Genomic DNA, 17,213 nt, shown 5'->3' with positions numbered 1-17,213 from the left:
ATATATATATATATATATATATATATATATATATATATATATATAAAGACTGCATTTCAAACAGGATTTATTGATTTCCTTGGATGGATGTAGATGCAAAACCAAACACCACGGCACTGCTGAGTACATCAACTGAATATTTTGATTAGGAAATGGAGGCTATGAGAACTTAGAAGAGGGAGAGATCTAAAGCAAAAAGAAGATAGCTTTTAGAAAATGTGACAGCATTACTAGCCAAATAATGGCACCAAATAATACACAATTGATGATACAACACTTTCTGAACATATTTTTATTCCGGCTGGATAAAAGGATTACTTGTTCACTGGAAAGTTTTGAAAAAGTAGGAAAAGTATAAGTTTTGTCAAAAGAAAATCTGAGAGTTAAGAGTTAATGGTTATTGGAAAGATATGCTGTAAGATTCAGACTGTATAAACCAAACTGGTTTGTTAAATTGGTATTATTAACTACCTCATTAAAATACCGACTTATGAATACCTGAGTCTCTAATATGATATTTGAACTGTTAGACTTCATTTTTGCTTTGGTATGTGTCTTGACCCTTTAAAAAAGCACACCTTATTTGTAAATATTTGAATCGCCAATTCAGACCAAAGGAAAAAAAACAGTGTTTACCAGAAGAGGAATGCAGAATTCCTTTTTAATAGTTTACAGATTTAGATCCACCAGAAACTCTTGAACAACTGATAATATTTCACCTCAGCAGACCGAACATTATGTTGAATTTTCATCTGCCAGGAGTGTGAATCATTTTGCAGCAAATTACAAGTTATAAATTATTCATAAAGAGACTCTTGAGTTACATTCTACGATTTCTCATATCTTACCCTGAAGCTTCTTTAGCACTGCCACCTCCATCTTTAGCACCTGTTTGGGCTGCTGAGCAGATTCCACCTTCAAGGCAACAGTGGCTTGGCTCAGCTGATCCAGGACCTCATAGATCTCCCCAAACCCACCTCCTCCTATCTTTTTGGCCTAAACATCAGGTTGGAAAGTTAAGCCATGATATTTGTTGGAGAGAGAACAAACAAAGTTATGCATTCATAAATCTGATTACTTTAAAGCAATGACACCTACCACTTTCCACCTGTCCCTGACCACATCACCCACTGATAGGATGTCCGTGTGCTCTACAGCTCCACTCATCCTGGGTGCTCTCTGCTGGCATCAGTGTCACAAGCACCTCACTAAGAAAAATAATAATAATAATAATAATAATAATAATAACAACAACAAACATCAGCAGCTTCATAACAGTGGGTCATTTATGTTGTAGCAAACACTGTACAGCCACACAATGACCCGTGAGCATTTCACCGTTTCCATGGAACACTTATAAGACGCTAGCTAGATAGAAGGATATAAGCTAGCAGGGTTTTTCTTTTTATTTAAAGCAGAGCCAAAGCACTGCATAGCCAAAAGAGCAGAGCAGGAATCAGAGGGTGGGGAAAGATTCGACCAGTTTGATGCGATTACATAACTGAAACAGCGTAAAAATCTTGTTTAAATGTCTCCGCTCGTCCTGGCAGTTAGCTAATTAGCATGCTTCCTGGTGGATAACCGTTAGGAGGCAGCCTTCTCTTTTTTTTTTTTTTTTTTTTTTACCTGGCTTTGATGCAGCTCTGCGACACCGGTTAGTGTGTAACATCCAAGCAGACTCCATATTTCCAAACCACCCAGAGGTAGATGAGTCTTTCCAAACTCCTTCTTATTTACCAGACCAAACATGGGTGCTGGTGGTGGACCATAGCTGAGATTAGCTGTCCGAGTTAGCCAGCGGGCTGCTAAGGAACGATGAGCTGTGACGCCACATGTCTTGCGGCTTCTGATTGGTTGAGACACTCCTGCATCCCCAAAACAGAGATCAGGAGTTATCAAATAGTACAGCAAATTAGTCTAGCTTTGTAGAAACTAATCAGGTAATTTTTCTTACAATAACAGACAGTTAAACTATAGAGGATAGATCCATTCTCCAGCACACATATATAAACATAAACCTTGCTTTATTTTCTGGTTCATATCTTTAAGTTGCTTAAATTTCTACTTGGGAAAAAACAAAGTTTAGACCCAAACTAACGTTACAAAGCATCATTTAAGCTACCATTACTCATGCTTTTGTTCTTGTATTTTTTTTTATGTCAATAGATTAAAAAAAAGAACATACAAGACTGTTTTTTGCCACGTCTTTTCAGATTTTACTAAACTATACGACAAATGCACACTTCATAACTATTGCATTTTATTGAGATTTTACGTTTGATGATTATTTTCAAATTAGAATAGGAATAAAAAATTTGAAAGTTTTAGAGGGTATTTGCATTTGATCCTCTTTAGTCTGTTGCCCCTTATGAGTGTTGTGGAACTCCCTTCATAAGACTCCAAATTAGCAAATACAGTTCATATGTACTAAACAAAAACAATATCATTTAACAATTTTTTATTTTTTTAACAAGTTTGCCCAATTAGGGAACTAACCCAATAAAGCAGATCTTTATTTACATTTATTTTCCTAATTAGTGGAACAAATCACCAGTTTTATCACAGTACTTGTTAGATTAGTTTGCTTGGATGGTGAAAAGATGTTTGCCAATATATCACAAAGTTTGTCACGATGCAATTTCCATTTGTTTCAGTTCACAAGTCTGTGATGGATGTGATGCAATGTCATCTCTAACTCAATGACTAACATTGATATAAACTCACAATATAAAACAACTCAACTATACTGGACCAGGCATCAAACTCTGTTATTTAAAATTATATTTTAATTTCTTAAAGAAAATAATAATAATAGATTGCAGCCATGTGAATTTCAAATGAAAGTGGATCTTAAACATGACAATAAATTAATACAAATGAATTCATTTTGAGTTAATGGCTTTGGATAATTAATAATTTAATCAATGTATTTATTGTGGATCAGTGTATTGCTACACTTTTCATTTTTATGGATTTTTTGGGGGGAAAAGGGTTGATCATGTTGTATTTACCTTTGATAGTTTCTCAGTGTGGGGTGTTTAACTGAAGCAGAGATACAATGTCACTGACAAAGACATCTTTGTTGAAAGAAAGCCAGAACAAGACATGTTTTACATCTGTCATCAGACTGTAAGAGAATCACAGATGAGAAAAAAAACAACAACTTTTGGCCTATTTTTAAGATGATATGGTTGATGGGGAACTTTTCTGTAGAGTAAAACATGCCAGTGGCATCATTTTGTTGTACGGATGCTATTTTATTCAAGTGAGAGTTTGAAGCAACTCAGAGGGGATGAGCTAAATGAAAAAAGAAAATGTAAGAAGCTTCATAGTATTTAAGACAAAGTCTGTTTTTTAAAGTCTAGCAGAGCAAATACTTTAATTACACAGTAAAGGCTCCAATGTGATGGTTTGTCTTAACTTGTTCTCAGCTATCAGGAGAAACTTGTTCATTCCAACCCTGAAAGAGAGTCTTTATGTTTCCTGGCCTCTGCTGTGTTAGCTGGAAGCTCCCTGACTGGAGCTCATTACTCAGCACCAATTGTACAAGTTATATGTGAAAATATGTAACATATAATTGTGTTATATTTGGAGAGATACGTTCATATTCTTACAGTGGCAGACCTCTTGGTTGGTTTGTAATCAGGTGAGAAGTTGCTTGAATTTTATGGAGGACCAATCCTGCCATAATTAAAAATACACCAAGAAATGGACAAATGACTCTCTAATATAATTCATTGGCAAATTTGATCTCTGCACTTTTATACTTATTCTTTCCATTTTTAGTCTTTTTTTTTTTTTTGTATGCTATGCTAATGCTGTAAATAAATTATTGGTGTTTAATTGTTATTTATTTCCTTCTTTTTTTTTTTTTACTACCAAAATGTACTTAAAAACTTGCTTTCCCTCTCAAAATATATTATCTGATTAGATTAGTGTTCTGTTTTATGGAATACCAATCTTGCCATAATACAAAATACACAAATAAATTAAAAAAAAGGCCGTTTAGAATAATGCATTACTCAAATATAAGCTTAAAATGTAAATGACTGATGCAGTAAATACAATTAACTGATCAAAATTAGTGTTATATATGTAAATGGATAAATTAATTACATATAAGTAAATATTTGTATATATCTTTTATTTTCACTTTTCTATTTAATCTCCTTACTGTTATTCTAGTTATATATTCAAACAATGAATATTCTGTCATATTTTTTTGAACTGAAATGCTGTATTTTTCCTTTGGTTATTTATTACAAGTACTTTCCTAACTCTTTTATTTCTTGCTTAGTCTCTTTACCGCCCAAAACAGGCTATTAAACATGTTTTTCCCCTTTAAAATACATGTTATAATTAGTTTAGAGTGCTGTATATTGCCATAATTAAGAGGCTAAAAATTATTTGACCTACGTGGTTGTGAAATCTTGATTGTGGCTCAATAACGACCTTTAGCAGCGTGGCGGGACTCCGCATCCGGGACAAACTGATGAGTAAAACAAGCGTCCACGTACTTAATGTTGGGCCCGACAGAGGACTGGATTGGACAGCAGGATGTGACTTGAGCTGTTTTGGGGTGAGGCGTTTAGGGGGACCAACGTTTTTGTTTTTGTTTGCCCTTCTGCGCATTTTCGCAGCGCTCTAAAGTCTCGAAATAAAAAAAAACGTAAAAATAAAAAATAAAATAATAAAATCAGAATTTTCTGGGGAAATACTCTTAGCAGCCGCTGCACGGCAGCATTTCACCGCATGCAGCAGCAGTATGATGCGTGTTACGCTGTGGTGCAGGGAGGGGTGGAGGGGGGGAAAGTTGTGGACATGTTTTCCTGGAAGTGCACGGTTTTGCGGATACAGTGTGCAACATTGTAACTACTGCGTTAAAAAGACTCCTGCTTCTCTGACGGGACTTTGGAGCGTATTTCCGTGTTGCTGTCAAACAGACTGGATCGCCTTTTTTTGTGCGAAGCGAAACTCGATGAGAACTTATCAGAGTTGTGACATTTGCTGCGCACAAACCCTCTATGGAGCTGCGCGCAGTCGACTTTGATCGAAACCAAACTGACTCCATGGAGCTGATCAGGGGGACGTCTGTGCACAATTGATCAGGTAAAATAAATCCTTTGGCTTTGATAATAATGCTCGCTGTCTAATAGCACACCGCTTCCTTATTGCTTGTTTGCAGCTGAACATTACTGGCTATCGCTCGGGTGATTGCAAGAGCCCCTTCGTTTCCTGTATTTCTTGTTAAGCCAAATGGCAGCTCCGCTCTGGAGGCGCCTCCTTGTTTTTAGCAACCCTGAAACTTCAGCTTGCAGATGTCTTCCCTGTACGCACCTGATCGCATGAATCCAAACAGGTTTAGTTTCCCTCTCTCTGCTCTGCTTTATAATTTCACTTTTCACACCAGGCCGTTTGGCTGGTGTAGGCCTCAGTTTCCTCTTTGCTGCTGGCGACTGTAAATAGGCTGTAATGTCTTTCCCCTATAATGCTATTTAATTATTTTTTTTAATGTTTTTATCTGTTTGTCTTTCTTCTAAAGGTCTAGCTCCCTGATGAAGTTAAAAAGATTGGACAGCAGACCTCAGATTTAATTGCTGAAAGAGGGCTGCATGTTCCCCACCCAGCACTTTCCTTTGGGATTTTATGTTTCCTCTCAGATACCTCTGTATACACAGTAAAAAAAAAAAAAAAAATCACGACTGTGGGCAGGGGCAGCACACTAAAGAGGCATATGCCAAATTTTGCACGCTCACTCATTCAGACGAAAAACATTTTCTAGTTTAGGAGACTGCTATGAGTCTTCCTTCTCAGGTAAACACTGACAAGAGCAAGCATCGGAGTCCAGCCATGAAAGAAGGAGTGCAACACACCGGGGAGGTTTATTATGGTATGGGACCTCCTGCTTCAAAGGTGAGCCATAGTGACTCTGCAAGCAGCTCTGGTGTTTATAACCCAGAGAAAGGGCACCAAAGTCTGCCACACTATCAGCAGGCATCTTCAGTAAAATGGATGCAGGACTCTTTACAGGCACCTGGGTGGACCCAGGAAGCTCCTGTCCCAACTTGGGGGCAGAACTTTGGCCAATACATGAGCGGTGTGAACGTCAGGGATCAGATGGCTTTCCATAAAGGAGTTCATGAAGGTGTAGCTATGCCGATGGGAGCGGAAAACCAGATGTCGGCACCTGTGGAAGTTTACAGAGATGCCCCCCAGGCTCAAACTCAGGGAAGGGGGCTTGAATGGGAGCAGCATGCCACTGCTGCTGTAATGCACCAAGCCCAGCTACAAGCCTATAGCCATAAAGGCGTGGATCTTCAGAGCCAATCCCATGTGCCATCCCACACAATGCAGGGGCCCATTCTGCAACCTTTCCAGGCCTCATTCAGACCGAACAAGCAGCAGTTTTCATCAGGTTATTACTCTGTCTTTCCAGCAAACAAGGGAATGATTTACGGAGAGCAGCCCAAAACTCAACAGCAACTAATGCATCAAATGCAGCAGCAACAAATACATCATCATCACCACCAGCAACAACAACAGCAGCAGCAACAGCAGCAACAACAACACATTCACCAGCAGCATCACATTCAGCTACAGCAACAGCAGCAACAGCATTTGCAGCAACAGCAGCAACACCAAATGCAGCAACAGCAGCAGCATATCCAGCAGCAGCAATTGCACCAAATACAGTATCACCAGCAACAGCTGCAGGAGCAACAGCAACTTCAGCAGATGCAGCAGCAGATGCAGCAACAGAATGTTCCACAGCCAGAAACAACACAACCTCAGGGACAAGCGAAGCTGCAGCAGCAAACCCAAAGTTTTGGAGCTTTTCCACCTCCTGAGCCTCTTCCACCTGATTCTGGAGTTAAAAAAGAAGATGTACAGCCAATGGAGTCACGACCAGAGGCTCAAACTTGTGATGCATCAGCATTACCTGCTGCATGCTCTGAAAAGGTTGGAGCTACAAATCCCTTAGATACTGTGGACTCAGCTTCCGGGGCCCCTCGACGCTCACGCCGCCTCTCCAGAGAGGGACAGTCCCCGCTGGGTCCTCCACCCGGGAACATGTGGTCCCAAGCTTCCAAAGAGCTACCACCACCACCACCACCACCCCAGAACGGAGTAGCTGGTGTCACAGGTGCAAAGGGAGCAGAAAGCCAAGCAGCAACAGGAGGGGTCATACAGATAACCCGCAGGAGGAGGAGGGCTTCCAAAGAGATCAACCTAGAAACTCTGGCTCAGAAGGCTTCAGAGATGGAGTCTCTACCTGCTAAAGCTGCCAAGGTAAAAAAAAAAACAACAAAACATTTACAATGTTTTTGTACTAAATGTTATTTATTCATGACTGAAAACATAATTATAATTTTATATTAAATTAAATGCAATAATTTTATATTAAATAAACGAAAAAGTCTGGAAATTTTGATCCTCAGTTTTCTACAAGTGTAAAAAGGTACATTTTTAATCACCTAGTATTTATTGGCAGGTCCAAATCGAGTTTTAGAATGGCTTTTCTTCAACAGTGGAGTCTTGCGGAGTGAGTGTTCTAGTTACTTCTGTTCTGTCTATTACTACTGTTCAATGAAACGACTGTAGGTCCAGGTTATTTTTTTTTTTATACAGTCTGTAAGGGGTGTCCTAAACCCTTAAAGGAGCATAGTGCATCTTCCAGAGTATTTTCAAAAGTCCGCCCCCTCTGGTGACAATGATATCGATATTGTGGACCCACATGGGTGAAGAGAAAATTGCATCAAAGTCTGCCCCTGTGACCGCACAGGTCTTTTGTTTAAAGGCATATTATCATCTGTGGTGAGAAAATTAATAAATATTAAAGTCATTTCAATATGTATTTTTTAGCTTATCTTGGCATTGTAGCTTTTTAGCAAAAAGAGACCCAAATCAGGGTCACTACAGAGTTAAATCAGTCGACTGGACTGCAATTTTTGCCATTAATCTCACCCCAGAAAAAAAAAAAAACGTTTATTTTCCTAGTCTTGTGTTGAGCCTGTGATGGGGTTGTGACTGGCCTTTGTGATCCATCTCAAAACACAAAACAGTCGCCCATGTTCTATCGCTAGAGTGTTTATGACAACAGAGACTCAACAAAGTAGGTGAACTAGAGCACATCCCCATAACCTTAATCACTCCGGTTTGCTAACTGAGTGAGCCTTGAGAAGCAACTGCAGTAAATAGAGGTAAGCTCATTTTACATGTCTGGTAATTGTGAGGGCATGTATGAGAAAGAAAACGTATTTAACTTTTCAGCTTGCTCAATGCACCTCTAAAAAGCCCTTCTGATTAGTCCTTTGTGACTATGTCAGAAATGATGTGAGCGGGACCTTTTCATCCCTGGTTTATTGTGAAATTATGTTCTTAAAACTCTTAAAATACAGGCCTTACCGTGCTCACTGCAGCACTGAGGAGCTTCGAACTGTATATCTAATGCTAATGCATGTATGTGATGCTTAAATTTTGGTCTACAAAAGTAAAGCTGTGAAGAATTTGAGAGAGCTCTTTGTTATCAGATTTTTTTTAGATTCTTCTACTTTTGTTTTGGGAAACCTTTTTAAAAGGCATTAATTAGGGTTAAACCACCGCACATTAATTAGTATCAACTAAATGTCAGATTACCTTGCTGAATTGCGTCACATTGAATCTATTTTCTTAGCTCTCTCTGCGTTGTTGCGTGTTCTTTTATTCCTGCACTTTTCAAAAATCATCTAGAATTTATTCAGGGTTTTTGCATAGTTTTAAAAACTATCTTAAAATCCATTAACTGAATTTCGAAGCCTTAAAATGTCAATCATATGTCTTGAAACCATTTAATCCAATTTTAATGTTTAGGACATTGAAATCAACACATTCTTTTCACTTTATCCCTTCCCACCTCCACAGGTAATTTGTACATTTAAGAAAGTCATACTTGGAAATAGACAGATTTATGGCAATCTTAGTGTCATATTCTATTAAGGTGCAAAACGAAACGAGTCTGGTCAAATAACAGCAATAAACTGCATGATTATATTCAATTGCCAGTTTTTTTGTTTTTTTTTGGATAATTCTTGTATTTCTCAAATTCAAATGGGAATGGCCTAAAATAGAGCTGCATGGTGGCAGCCCTGTTGCCTCCGGGTTCGATTTCCGGCCTGGGGTTTTTCTGCTTGGAGTTTGCATGTTCTCCCTGTGCATGTGTGGGTTCTCTCTGGGTATTCTGGCTTCCTCCCACAGTCCAAATACATGACTGTTGGCTTAATTGGCTTGTGCATGTGCGCATGAATGGTTTTGTATCCAGGGTGTATCCTGCTTCTCGCCCATTTACAGCTGGGGATAGGCACTAGCATCCCTCTCAACCCCAGCAGGGAGAAGCGTGATAGAAAAGAGATGGATGGTTAAAAATATCAAAAGTCCTAAATTTAACACACTGAAATTAAAAGAACCCAGCTAAGCATATCATTAAAATTATGTGATAATTTATTTGTGTGTGGATCATATTAGTCGTTACACCATTTCAAGTTAATTCAACCATTAGAAAGATGTTCCTTTATTTGCATTTGACAGGCATTTATGCATTCTGACTAACTAATGAGGATATAACAAAGCATGTAATATCCAAGCAATCAATAAGCTGCCTCGACTGCTTGTCTGGTTGTGTCAAAGGTGACGGTATAGAAAAGAAGTTGCTGACTAATGGAAAGTGCAGCAGAGACAATAGGGAAGAACAGGGGTAGGTCCAGGTAGGCGATGCTCTCCAGTCAGCTGGGTTTTCAAGGTTTCTTAATCGTAGACAAGGACATACTGTTTTGGCCGTGCTCAGTAGACCATTCCACCACTGCATGAAAAAAGTCAAGATTGTCTTGAGCTTAGAGTTGCCGCCGCTCACCAACAATCCCTTAACAACCAGTGTGACTGAGTCAGACAAATGGGAAATCATTCAAATTGATCAGAGTCCCTCTGATAAACATTTTGCAGAAAGAGCTGGTTGATAGGTCTGGCCCGATACGTCTCCAAGAAGCAGCACGTATTTTCCCTGTTTTATATATTTGCTTTTGTTTAGGAGGTATAGCAAATGTAGCTTAATCACCAAGTGAAAGCATTTTTTTTCATCTATCAAGGTTGGCAAACAGCTATATAAAGAGGAAGAGCTTTGTTTCTATGCATAACTTCCCTATGGTTTTACAAAACTCCTCCAGCTGTTCAGTTTCAGCTCTCTTTTAAAAGAGGCTAAGCAGTTTATGATTGTGGACCACATTCTGTTGCAGCATTAAGTGGTCCAATAAGCTCTGCTGTACAGTAGATTTAACCCGCACTGAGGGTGTTATCTTTGCAAGACACATGATACTGTCCCAGTTCAGGATTGATTGTGTTTACCCAGTAGATGCTGCGCCCTCTTAGACATTATTCGTTGCAGCTCCTTTGACACAGACTGTCAATACATAAACATAAGTGCAGAAAGTTCTCTTGCCTTGAGTGGTTTGTTAAAGGTTTGAGTGCTGAGCTTGTAGCGTGATGTGCAGTTGGAGTGGCTGCATGTCTGCACACCTCCACATTCCTCAGGCTGTCTGCCAGTCAGTCATTGGGAGGCAGGGAGGGGCTGAGCTGTCAACGTCCGCGGCCATTCTCCCATTCTCCCCAAACTGGTTTGGTGCAACTAATATGCAAGCCGGAGCTGTTCTCTGTTTTTCTTTTTTTTTTTTTTTTATGGTTGGGAAGTTGTCTGTTTCTTGATTTGGAGCAATGCCTTTCATGCTGCCTCTGTTAATGAACACCCTGACGCGATTTGTAGCTTTCAGTTCCTCACTTAAAATCTTGGATCAGTGTACAAAAAAAAAAACACAAACTATGAGATAATGAAATGTTATTATCTGAAGCCCTGTAGAAATATGTAGATCTGCAAAAACACAACAGAAAGTATGAAACTTGTCTTACATTTGGCTTTTGAATCCAAAAGCATGCAGCTGAGATACAGCTGTGTATTTTAACAGTTCAAACTTCTTATTGTGTATTTTTATTTTTGCTTTAACCTGACAATGTATGACTTGAAGTTCATTGATATTCAAATAATTTTTGCTGTTGCAGCACATAGTGAGATGATACAGACTCTCACCTCCTTCCCCTTTTATTTGTCACTCTCTTTTTTCCATATTCCCCCTACCTTTTTTTTGCCTGACTGCTGTATTTCCTCTCCTCTTCTTTTTCTTCTCTTTTTTTTTTTTTTTTGTTTTCTCCACACTCCGCAGGAGGACGCCCCCTCGACCATTGTGCCCCTGGTTATTCCAGTGTCTGTGCCTGTGCACAAGAACCAGGCTGAGTCTCAGGACGGCTGGGCTCAGGGTCGCATCAGCCACAGTGAGCGCCCAGCAGGCCAAGCGGATCGGAAGCCCTCTGTGATCGTGGCTCGGCGGCGTTCGCTCAGAAACTCGATGACTGAAAGTTTTGGCCAGGTTAGTTTCTTTTTTTGGACTTTTGCACAGCTTTCATGTTCTTTACCCTTTTTAAGATGGTATGCCTGGTTGCCTTACGGTGTTAGGATAGAATTGCATGATAAGTATCTTATACACATCAGCTTCAGATCATCAATAAAAGTTCACATCAGAAAAATTATTTGATTTATTGAAAGTAAGGAAATTATCCAAACCAGCTTGGCTATATGTAATAATTATTAGGCCACTACTGGTGAAGGAAATCCCATCCATTGTAGCCGATGTTACAGCCGCAAAAGAAAACAACAGGAACACACTGGTGCAAGGCGCATTTTTTCAAATTGATGAGGAGGAGCTTGAGAGAGTCGTATAGATGCTTTATATATGTTAAAAGTTGTATCATACAGACATGCATGTTTTCTCACTGCCTCACACTTTCCATCCCATATCACTGTGCTGATTTCCACACCTATAATAAAGTGGGGGATTTTCAACCAGAAAACAAAAGGAGAAAAAAAATCCCCCTTTTCATATTTAGAAACACCTGTCCTTTTATTGACCAATTGCACAACTTTTCTTGGACACATTGCAAGAAAAAAAGTCTCCCACAGCCCGGGAGAAGGCTGTGCGACCCAGTTCCAGATTGATGGAGGTCAACTACTTTGATCCTCCTATGTTCTTGAATTTCAGCTGTTCAAAATGATATTAATTTTGGAGATCTTTTAGCACATCTCATGATGTAAGACGGACTTCATTTAATAAATTTCATCCATTGACCAGACCGAGGTCAGGCTAGTTAAATTTATCTTGTTTTCCCAGGAAATTAAATGTAGTTTCAACTCTTTTTCATCAGGTTGGTTTAGAGTTTAGAAATATTTTTTTTTTATTGAATAAAGGAAATCTTAATGTACTAATTACTTAAATACTTAATTATAATATAAGAAATTGTTTTGATGTAAAGAACAAGGTGTTAAACCTCATTTGTTTGATCTGTATCATTTACATTTGACAAAAAAGCAAAAATTATTGTTAGTTGAAATTTATTTTTTTTTTTATAAAGATTACTATAAGATTACTATATATTGTGTTATTAAGCATTTAGCAGTCCAAATGGAGTACAGTTTATTCATTAGAGTTATTCCACCCAATTAGAGTAGCATCATAAACCCTAAGGTTCTGTCAGCTCACTAAAGTGGTCCAGCACTAAAAATGTTTTACCATCATCAGCTGGGATATGCTGCAAAGCAATATCTAAACTTTCTGTTAAGTAATGCGTTTCACTTTAACCCTTTAAAGCCAAGTGAATCACATTTAATACATGAGTTTTTAAGACTTCTGTATCATAATTGGGATGTTTGTGTGCTTGAAAACCCAGACTTACCCAATCAGACACATGTAGTGAACAGAAAATGTGTAAAAAATGATATAGAAATGCTTAATGTATCAAAATTGATGCAAATCAATGCTCTAATTTAACTTATTCAAAAAGTATACATTTTGTATTTAATTTGTCAGAAAGTTACTTGACAACTCTAATAAAAGAAATAGAATTTTCTGTCAATTATTTTTCACAATCCACAGTTAATTTCAGATAAAAAAAATTAAGGGCAAAGCTTTGCAGAAATATTACTGACTAATACTAACCCAGTTTAATTTGTTCATTTTATGTGACAAAAATAAGCTTACATCAGACATTAAAAAGTCTTTATACAATTATGGAGTAAAAGGTAGTGCTCGAAAAAGTTCAATCAAAATATCTGTTAACCTTAAGGCAGTAGGCTGGTGGATTAGCACCAATTTTTATTTAATCCTACACCCACAGCAATAGACTATTGAAAACCATTTAGCAGTTTGTTTGTGTCTTTGTTGTCATTATTCTTTTTGTATTTGACATCACATCTTCAGCGTGAGGCGTAATAATGAAACTGCTCTTTTATTATTGGATACCAGACCTACACTGAAGCGTTGGTCATTTTTAACAGTATTTATAGAACTTTAATGTAAATTCAAACCTACCAGTTGTTTAATATTTAGGACCAGTCAACCAAGCATAGATTTTGAGTTCACGCATTTATTGGCTAAGATGCTAAAAACAGCAATAGAACTGGGTGCTGAGTATTGCAACACCTACACTTTACTTTCTATGGTGTCATTGTGATATTTTGAGCCCTTCTTTCATGGGCAAAAAGACTTTAATATTGTAAAATGCTATTTTAGTTCTTAGTTTGAGAACATTCTTCCCAGGCTGCAAGTTCTGGTGATGTTTTTATATATTTAATTTTCAAAATGGTGAACTATTGAACATATTTCACAGAGATGGCTACTGTCCCTCTTTTTCGAGGTTTCACTTCTGCCTCCAAACTCTACAAATGAAGGCTTAGTCACAGATACTCTTGCTACAAAAGTTAGGGAAGCAGTTTTTTCTCTTTATAGGACACTTAAAGATATAAACTTTAAGATCTGCCACTTTCCCTCATTATTCCAGGATGGGGAAAGCGATTCAGGAATGGATGAAGACGGAAAGGCTAAGTTCAAGCGCCGGACTCGTCCTGAGCCCCTCATTATCCCGCCTCCCAAAGTATCCAACTTTATCCCCCCGTCCCTCTACTCAAGCATCACCTCCTACCAGAGCAACCTGCGCTCACCAGTCCGCCTGCCAGACAACCTGCACGCCCTGCCCCCTTACACGCCCCCTCCCATCCTCTCACCTGTCAGAGGGGGATCAGGGCTCTACTTCTCCACCTTCCTCACCAACATAGCCGTAAGCAACCAGATCCTTCCGCCTCCGGCTACTCCAAAGTCTGCAACGCGTAGCCTCTTACGGTCCAGTAAGTCTCACATGACTTTTGCCAGTTATTTTTTTTTATTTTTATTTTTTCCAATAATGCCTTAGTTTTTCTTTTCTTTTTGCATTTCTTAGCCAGCTCAGAAATCACACCTCCAGTCTTGCCTTTGATCACTGATGCCACACCTGTGTGCCTTGAACCGTGAGCATCACAGATTTGAACAGATTTCTTACTTATCTTTTATTCTCAGCGTTGCTCACATTTCTATCTCTTTTTGTTTTGTGTTGGGGTCCAGCCGTATCAATATCGGGCAACAGTACCAGGCAGAAATACCTGATTTAAAAGATCAGCTGTCCTCTCACTTGGATCAGCATAAGGCCGAGTTGGTCTGGCTTCCTTTGAATAACCTCAACCAAAAACAAAGCGACGAGGAGACCAGTAGGTTTCTGTCACAGACTAATTTCAGTCATTTCTGAGCTTCTCTCCCCTAATTTACATGTTCTTATTTTAGTAGAGCATTTTATGAACCTGGCGTGTTCGAGTGTTTTTAGTGGAGGAGGGACCAATCAGGAGCTGGTTTTGCACTGTTTACATGAGGGTGGAGGCAAAATTCTTGTAAGTAAAGAGACCAGATGTGATTTATTTTAGTTCAATATCTGCATGTTTTATTTTTCATTAACTTTGCTTGATATTAAGGAAACACTGGAGCGTTTGATGCTTCAAGACCCAATTTTCCCCAAAGGCCATCACCTGGCAAGTTATCACTACTCAGGTGAAAAAGCTGCATCACCTTCCAGACATTATCCTCACATCCATCTCTTCATCTTTATTTTATTGCTAGGTTTAAATTTCATTCTATTTTTTTTTTTTACTTTTCTCCCAGGCTCTGACAGCTGGACAGCAGAGGAGAAATGTTACTTCAACAAAGGGATCTCTGCCTACAGGAAGGACTTCTTCTTGGTCCAGCAATTGGTAAGGATGATGCCTTTTGAGTCATTTTTTTCTTTTTCACCACAATACTAATAATAATCCTATTTATATTTTTCAATTTAACAGGTAAAATAAATTTTGCATGATTTATGTTAGTCAGGTATGATAGAAATCATTACTTTGCAGACAGGAAGAGATTCTTTTTCAAGTTCCTTTCAGTTCAAAGAGAAGAAAATCAGAGTGAATAAATCACATCCTCTTCACAGCAGGAAGTCTGGGTTACAGAATCATAACAATAGCTGTGGCATGTGCCGGTGTGTTACAGTATCCAGCCTGAAAGAATCTTGAATTTATAAATTATTTGAATTTTAATATTATTATTCATTTGTCAACTTTCGCTGTATACTTCAATCCCTTATTCTGCTAATTTTATTAATCCCGTTATTAAAGGTGCCTTCTTTAAACTCTGAAAACTGAATACACTCATGTCTAAATATGTGTGAGAAAATTATTACTTATGTGAAGGAACCCTGGATTTACTCTCCAATAAGGCTTAAACTAATAATTGAGATTGTAATGATAATCACCTAATTTATTTGGTTAACAATCGCTAACTGGAATATAGACTCTAACATATGGCATGAACTGAAAGAACAAATTCAGAACAGTAATTAAGCCTTAACTTTATGAACTATTTCATGAAAACTAAACTGTAAATATCCTCCATTCAGACTTTATTTAGATTTTTTTTTCTATACATGTTTTTTGCCATTTACAATGAATTCATAATTTCCAATCATGTTTGTTTTGCTTTCTTACTATGTTCAAAGACTTGTTTGAGGTTTGTTAACAAGCTAAGAGTATCTCTTGTAGAAAACAGTGATTATTTTTTTGGTTGATTGATAGTTGCAACCATTGTCTTTTACCATAAATGCCAATATAAGCCTTTCCTATTGAAATTTGTTCTAAACCTCTCCAGAGGAGAACCTAATTTTTAATTTATAGAGTTTTTTGTTAACTTAATGTTTTTAATTATTTTTTAATCCAAGCGTTTTTTTATTTATTTATTTATCAGGTGCGGACTAAGACTGTGGCTCAGTGTGTGGAGTTCTACTATACGTATAAGAAGCAGGTGAAGGTCGGTCGAAATGGTATCTTAACCTTCGGCCCCCCAGATTCACCAGTGGAAAAGCACTCTGAGGCTGTGGTGGACGTTAAGGTAATGTCAAGGGAATAAGATGGGGATGAGGGTAGTTGAAATGATAAACTGATCCGAATGGAAAGAAAGCGAATGTTCAAAGTTAGTATTTATTTCTATGCTTAAAAAAAAAAAAAAAGAGTTATTTTATATTTAAAGATGAGCTAAATGTGGGGGTTTCCTCATTTTCAGATATTCTCTGAAAACAATGAATGAATACATTCTCCTGTTTGCCACTTAAAAACAATTTTTTTTAACCTTTTCACCTGGATTTTGTTCTGTCCTTTTTAAAGAAGTACTACAGACTAACTTATTAGCATTGAAGGTAAACATGCTATACAAGGATTAAAGAAGCACCAAAACCAATTATTTAGGTCAAGAGGATGGGAAAGTAGAAGTGATGAAAACTATGGAAAGTTAAAAAGAAGAACTGAAAATTATTGTACATGGGGGTTTAGACCTGATCATATTAATCCGTTTGAACATCACACACAATTTTCCCTTCCATTGACAGAGCTCACATCTGACAAAAGTAGCTCAAGGAGAGGCAAAAGAAGAAGAAGAAAAAAAGGAAGCTACTTTATACGATGAGGACAACGAAAGCAAGCAGCAGGCGAGGGTGGCCCAGTCACTACAGGCTCACGACTACGTAGTAAGTACTGAGCTTTGCTCTTTGTTTTAATAGTCGCCAGACTTTCTTGGTGCGGTCAACGCCCACATGTTATTGTTGCTTCAGACAGGAACAGTTCTGGTCATCAAAGAGCCAGAGCCTGTGAGTAAGGAGCCTCATCACTCATCAGTGCCTCACAGGCCTCGGGCTGAAGCTGCTGCGAAGAAGGCCAAAGCTCCAACGAAGCCCCCGCAGGACCCCAA

General features: G+C 38.3%; 2 protein-coding genes across 2 annotated transcripts in view; one reads left to right on the top strand and one right to left on the bottom strand.

Annotated features, from left to right (window-relative positions):
• Positions 1-1,859, bottom strand: part of LOC107093152 (tau-tubulin kinase 2-like) — a 9,634-nt gene extending 7,775 nt beyond the window's left edge. Inside the window, exons 1-3 of the mRNA XM_015388005.1 lie at positions 1,627-1,859; positions 1,099-1,208; positions 849-996 (exon numbers count right to left, since the gene is read on the bottom strand). Coding sequence (XP_015243491.1) covers positions 849-996; positions 1,099-1,167 — 217 coding nt within the window. The 5' untranslated portion in view covers positions 1,168-1,208; positions 1,627-1,859. The remainder of the gene's footprint in view (positions 1-848; positions 997-1,098; positions 1,209-1,626) is intronic.
• Positions 1,860-4,809: 2,950 nt separating this feature from the next.
• LOC107093141 (ELM2 and SANT domain-containing protein 1-like) lies at positions 4,810-17,208 on the top strand (the record flags this gene model as incomplete). Its single annotated transcript, XM_015387990.1, has 12 exons — positions 4,810-5,109; positions 5,543-7,290; positions 11,244-11,447; positions 13,912-14,254; positions 14,347-14,413; positions 14,508-14,650; positions 14,724-14,827; positions 14,909-14,984; positions 15,096-15,184; positions 16,218-16,361; positions 16,855-16,992; positions 17,077-17,208. Coding segments are annotated over exons 2-12 (2,934 nt in total), but the record flags the coding sequence as incomplete, so codon positions are not given.
• Positions 17,209-17,213: the final 5 nt, after the last annotated feature.

This window comes from Cyprinodon variegatus, unplaced genomic scaffold (genome assembly GCF_000732505.1).
Source record: "Cyprinodon variegatus isolate N-32 unplaced genomic scaffold, C_variegatus-1.0 Scaffold410, whole genome shotgun sequence".
In the NCBI taxonomy this organism is placed as follows: domain Eukaryota; kingdom Metazoa; phylum Chordata; class Actinopteri; order Cyprinodontiformes; family Cyprinodontidae; genus Cyprinodon; species Cyprinodon variegatus.
The sequence above is the reverse complement of the archived record's forward strand: the minus strand, read 5'-3'. Positions and strand labels throughout refer to the sequence as shown.